The sequence below is a fragment of the Chenopodium quinoa genome, unplaced genomic scaffold (assembly GCF_001683475.1).
Source record: "Chenopodium quinoa cultivar QQ74 unplaced genomic scaffold, ASM168347v1, whole genome shotgun sequence".
Taxonomy (NCBI): domain Eukaryota; kingdom Viridiplantae; phylum Streptophyta; class Magnoliopsida; order Caryophyllales; family Amaranthaceae; genus Chenopodium; species Chenopodium quinoa.
Genome location: NW_018743955.1, coordinates 1781597 through 1786710, shown reverse-complemented (window position 1 = coordinate 1786710; position 5114 = coordinate 1781597). Strand labels below are relative to the sequence as shown.

The window sequence follows — 5114 nt, the reverse complement described above, 5'->3', positions numbered from 1 at the left end:
TTGTTTGAAAGTGTTTGACTTTCATTTAATTCAAAAAGCTTTGTTTGATTGTGTGTGACTTTTATTTTATTCAATTAGCTTCGTTAAATGCATTTGACTTTCTTCTTCAAAAAAAAAAAAATGCATTTGACTTTCATTCGATTCAAAAAGCGTTGTTTGAATGTGTTTGACTTTTAGTTGATTGAAAATCTTTGTTTAAATTTGTTTCACTTTTATTTGATTTAGTAGCTTCGTTTAATAAAATAGACTTTCCTTCCATTCAAAAAGCTTTGTTTGAATGTGTTTGACTTTCATTTGAATGAAAAACCTTTGTTTAAACGTGTTTGACTTTCATTTGATTTAATTAGCTTCTTTAAATGCATTTAACCTTCATTCGATTTAAAAAGCTTTGTTTAAATGGTTTAACTTTCATTTGACACAAAAAGATTTTTGTGAATGTGCTTGACTTTTATTTGATTCAAAAAGCTTTGTTTTAGTGTGTTTGACTTTCTTGTTATTTAAAAAGATTGGTTTTAATGTGTTTTACTTTCATTTGATTCAATTAGCTTTGTTGAATGCATTTGACTTTCGTTCGAATTAAGAAGCTTTGTTTGAATGTTTTTAATTTTCATTTGATTCGAAAAGCTTTGTTTGAATGTGATTAACTTTCATTTGATTCAAAAAGATTTGTTCAAATGTGCTTGACTTTTATTTGATTCAAAAAGCTTTGTTTGAATGTGTTTGACGTTCATTTGATAATTCAAAAAACTTTGTTTGAATGCGTTTGACTATCATTTGATTCAAAAGCTTTGCTTTAATGTTTTTGACTATCATTTGATTCAATGAGATTCGTTGAATGCATTTAACTTTTGTTCGATTAATAAAGCGTTGTTCGAATGTGTTTAACTTTCATTTAATTCAAAAAACTTTTTTTTAATTGTGTTTGACTTCATTTGATTCAATAAGCTTTGTTGAATGCATTTCACTTTCATTCGATTAAAAAAGCTTTGATTAAATTTGTGTTTGACTTTTATTTGCATGACTTAGCTTCGTTGAATGTGTTTTACTTTCATTCGATTCAAAAAGATTTGTTTGAATGAGTTTTACTTTCATTTGATTCAAAAAGCATTGTTTAAATGTGTTTGACTTTAAATTGTTTTAATATGTTTGACTTTGATTTGATTGAATAAGCTTCATTGAATGCATTTGACTGTCATTCGATTTAAAAATCTTTGTTTGAAAGTGTTTGACTTTCATTTTATTCAAAAAGCTTTGTTTGAATGTGTTTGACATTCATTTGATTCAAAAAGCTTTGTTTGATTGTGTGTGACTTTTATTTGATTCAATTAGCTTCGTTGAATGCATTTGACTGTCATTCGATCCAAAAGGCATTGTTTAAATGTGGTTAACTTTAATTTGATTCAAAAAGCTTTGTGTAGGGAATATTTCAAGCATTACCCCTAGCTTGAACCCCACTGTGATCATACACTAAAGTACGGTGGCGTTCAAAGGGAAAGAAGATAGAGCAAAAGAGTCGCCAACAAGTTTTAGGAACTTGTAAACCGTTCATAGGGTGAACGTTACACCCCTTAACCATCCAGGAGATCATCAACTCCAATAGGTCTTGAACCATGACTGGTAGTTAGGGGATGAAAAGGTACAAATCGAACCTAAAAGAGATTGAACCTACCCTAATAATAGGCCTCTACTTTATTCTCATGTGCGCTTTCTAACTAACATGCAATCAATAGGTTTACCCTAAACCTGTTTATCTATGTTGGTTGAATATTAATGCACAAATAAAACTATTATTGAAGATCACTTGAGTTATAATCAAATTAACCCTAACAAGATTATTAATTATCTTATTAAGCGTGATTACAAGTACCAATTCCCTTTAAGCATGCAAAAAAAGGTGTGATTAAGCAATAACAATAAATATAATCAAGCAACATTATAATAATCATTACAATAATAATTATAATCATAACAATCATAATAATCATGTTAAAGCATAATAATAGCAAGATCCTAGGCGTGATACTAACAAGATTAATAACAAACCCTAGCATGTCACTAAACAATAAAGATCAAAGCTTTAACCCTTACATGATACTAACATGACTATTAGGAAAGAACATAAAAGACATCATACTTTTGATCATACTTGATTTTAAAGTTACCCTAAACATGATACTAGGAAGATCAAAACGCCCTAACATGACATTAGGAATTATAATAACTGTACAAATGTACAAAGAATACAAGCTTGACAACAGGCAACTCCAAAACTACACAAGACCTAAAACAAAGGCCACCCCCACCTCAAGCTTTAAAATCCTCAGTTGCCACCTTCTAGGAAGGGTTCACCTGAAGAAGAAAAAAGCAAACCTATCCAGAAGCAGTCTGCTGCCTTCTAGGAAGGACACAGACCACAACTGAAAAGGACTAACAAAAAAAACAAGCAAAAAACAAAAAACAACAAAGCATCAAACCAAAATGAACTAATTTGGGATGCTGCTGTACAGTTCCTGTATCCATTTACACTGCAATCTACTCCAATTCTTGTTTATATGCTGCTTGACTTTGTCCATGCTCACCCTACCAATAGCTTTATAAAGCTTGGAAGGGTGAATAACAACTTTCTGCCAAAAAGTTGTATTCCTAGCAAACCAAATGTGATAAACAACACAAGCCAGAACTGCCAGAACCTCCTTCTGCTGCACCTTATCTTTCACTGCTCTGAGCCAGTTCTTCCAAACCTCATCAATGAAGAAATTCTGATTTGGAATACGGAGCCAATGGGCAATTCTCATCAAACACTCTTGACTGTATCTACCATTAAAGAACAGATGCTGTCTGTCCTCAATATTAGCACCACATAGCAAACAACTATCCTCAGCACAAGCATCATATTTAAAGAGTTTATCTCTTGTTCTGAGTCTATCATGCATAGCAAGCCATAAAATGAAAGAATTTTTGGAGATATTGAACTTATTTTAAACCCATTTACACCAATCCACCTTTGTTTTAGCTCCCTGCAGCCATTTGTAGCACTCAGATATTCTATAAGTGCCATTCATCCAGCTATTTTTCTCAAAACCTTCTTTTAGCTGGTCCTTAACTGCATATAATCTCCTCCAAGCCCATCCTGCAGACCTTTTAGGACTATAATTCCACCATTCTTGGTCTTTAATGTTGATGTACAAAGCATGAACCCATTTTACCCACAGAGAGTCCTCTTTTTTAGCTATTTTCCACACATACTTCCCCAATGCTGCCCTGTTCCACATACCACAATCTCTAATACCCAGGCCACCCTCAGCTTTGCTTTTGCAGACCCAATCCCAGGAAATTGGGGGAGCCTTAGACAAAACAACATCTCCACACCAAAGAAAAGCTCTGCACAACTGAGTAATCCTCAAGACAACTGACTTAGGTAAAAGCACACACTGAGCCCAATAAGTATGCAAACTAATCAGAATAGAGTTCACCAGCACAACTCTTGCAATATAAGACAGATTTATGCTAGACCAGCAGGTAATTCTAGTCAGCATCTTATCAACTATAGCATCAAAGTCAGATACTCTCAAGTATTTAGAATTCAGGGGGATGCCAAGATATCTAAAAGAAGTTTCTCCTATAACAAACCCAGACTCAGACACAATTTCCTGCTGCATTTTAGATTGCACACTCCCAAAGTAGATAGCAGATTTGTCAGCATTAGCCTGTTAACCAGAATAACCCTCAAAAGCTTTCAAAGCTCTTACTAAGAGGGAGACAGAATTCTTATCAACATAAGAAAATAACATCAAATCATCAGCAAAAATTAGGTGATTTAATCTTAAGGATTTGCATCTTTGGTGAAATCTAAAGCCTCTCTTTGCTCCCACTATTTTAAGCAGTCTTGAAAGGTACTCCATCACAATGACAAACACCAATGGTGACATAGGATCACCTTGCCTGATTCCTTTCTTACCCTTGAAAAAACCATTAAGACCACCATTTATCATAATAGAGAAAGAAGGGGAAGTAACACATTCCATAACCCAAGATATGAACTTGCTGGGGAAGTTTAAAGCCTGCAGCATATCATGGATAAAGGACCAGTGCACAGAATCTTATACTTTCCTCAAATCCACCTTTATAGTACATCTAGGAGACTTTCTCTTGTTATTGTACTCTTTTAACATTTCCTGACACACTAAAATGTTGTCCAGAATAGATCTCCCAGCAATAAATGCACTTTGATTCTCACTAATTAAGCCAGGCAGCACCTCTTTGAGTCTTTCACATAGCGTCTTAGAAATGATCTTGTACAGCACATTACAACATGCAATTGGTCTAAACTAAGTGACTTTAGTAGCATTGTCCAATTTAGGAACCAGAGTCAAAGTAGTTGCATTCACCCGCTTCAGCAGCTGACCATGCTCAAAGAACCCTAAAACTGCCTTACATACCTTATTCTTCACCACTCCCCAAGCATTCTTGAAGAATTTTCTAGAAAAACCATCAGGGCCAGGAGCCTTGTCATCCTCAATTTTCCAAACAACATTTCTCACATCATCCTCAATAAACACTCTGCAGATACTCAGATGTTGCTCATCATTCACAATAGGACCAACATCTATAACAGCTTGATGGACTTGTCTAGAAGGGGTCCCACCAGTACCTAACAACTCTTTATAGAAACTAATAAAAGCTTCAGCAATTTTATCAAGGTCCTGAATGATATCACCATTCTCAAGCTGAATGCTATACACATTATTATGCACTCTTCTTTTCCTAATACAAGCATAAAAGTAAGAGGAGTTAACATCACCATCTTTCATCCAATGTAATTTGGCTTTTTGCTTCAAAAACTTCAGTTTTGCAGAGTGAGCAGCTAAGAATCTTTCCCTGGCATCACTTTCCATTTGAATCTACTCCAAATTCTGAGGATCCTTGTTTAATTGACACAACACCTTTGCTAAGTCAGCATCAGCTATAGCATCTGCACTCTCCACTGAGGAGAAATTTGTCAAATTTAACACCTTGAGAGCTTCTTTTACCTTTTGCAGCTTTCTTACCACAATGAACATATCAGTTCCTCTCACATCACTATTCCAAGCCTGTTGAACAGCTTCCTGGTATCC

The 5114-nt window shown here is 34.5% G+C and overlaps 2 protein-coding genes across 2 annotated transcripts; both read right to left on the bottom strand.

The window, feature by feature from the left end:
* Positions 1-2370: 2370 nt before the first annotated feature.
* Positions 2371-2933, bottom strand: LOC110689102. Its single transcript, XM_021865831.1, has 2 exons — positions 2580-2933; positions 2371-2427 (listed from the first exon to the last, which is right to left on the bottom strand). Exons 1-2 carry the CDS (start codon positions 2931-2933, stop codon positions 2371-2373), a joined length of 411 nt encoding a protein of 136 aa, XP_021721523.1.
* Positions 2934-2978: 45 nt separating this feature from the next.
* Positions 2979-4895, bottom strand: LOC110689101. Its single transcript, XM_021865830.1, has 4 exons — positions 4440-4895; positions 4107-4292; positions 3918-4061; positions 2979-3707 (listed from the first exon to the last, which is right to left on the bottom strand). The coding sequence occupies exons 1-4, from the start codon at positions 4893-4895 to the stop codon at positions 2979-2981; spliced, it is 1515 nt and encodes a 504-aa protein (XP_021721522.1).
* Between the last annotated feature and the right edge of the window lie 219 nt (positions 4896-5114).

What these genes read in the sequence shown, in the direction of transcription:
- LOC110689101 (XM_021865830.1), bottom strand. Translation starts at nt 4,895, where the DNA reads ATGGAAAGTGATGCCAGGGAAAGATTCTTAGCTGCTCACTCTGCAAAA. An exon ending in TAAAGGTGGATTTGAGGAAA is followed by an intron (nt 4,062 to 4,106) that starts GTATAAGATTCT and finishes GATATGCTGCAG; the next exon opens with GCTTTAAACTTCCCCAGCAA. An exon ending in GTGATCCTATGTCACCATTG is followed by an intron (nt 3,708 to 3,917) that starts GTGTTTGTCATT and finishes TCTGGTTAACAG; the next exon opens with GCTAATGCTGACAAATCTGC.
- LOC110689102 (XM_021865831.1), bottom strand. Translation starts at nt 2,933, where the DNA reads ATGCATGATAGACTCAGAACAAGAGATAAACTCTTTAAATATGATGCT. An exon ending in TTTATAAAGCTATTGGTAGG is followed by an intron (nt 2,428 to 2,579) that starts GTGAGCATGGAC and finishes TTTTTTTGTTAG; the next exon opens with TCCTTTTCAGTTGTGGTCTG.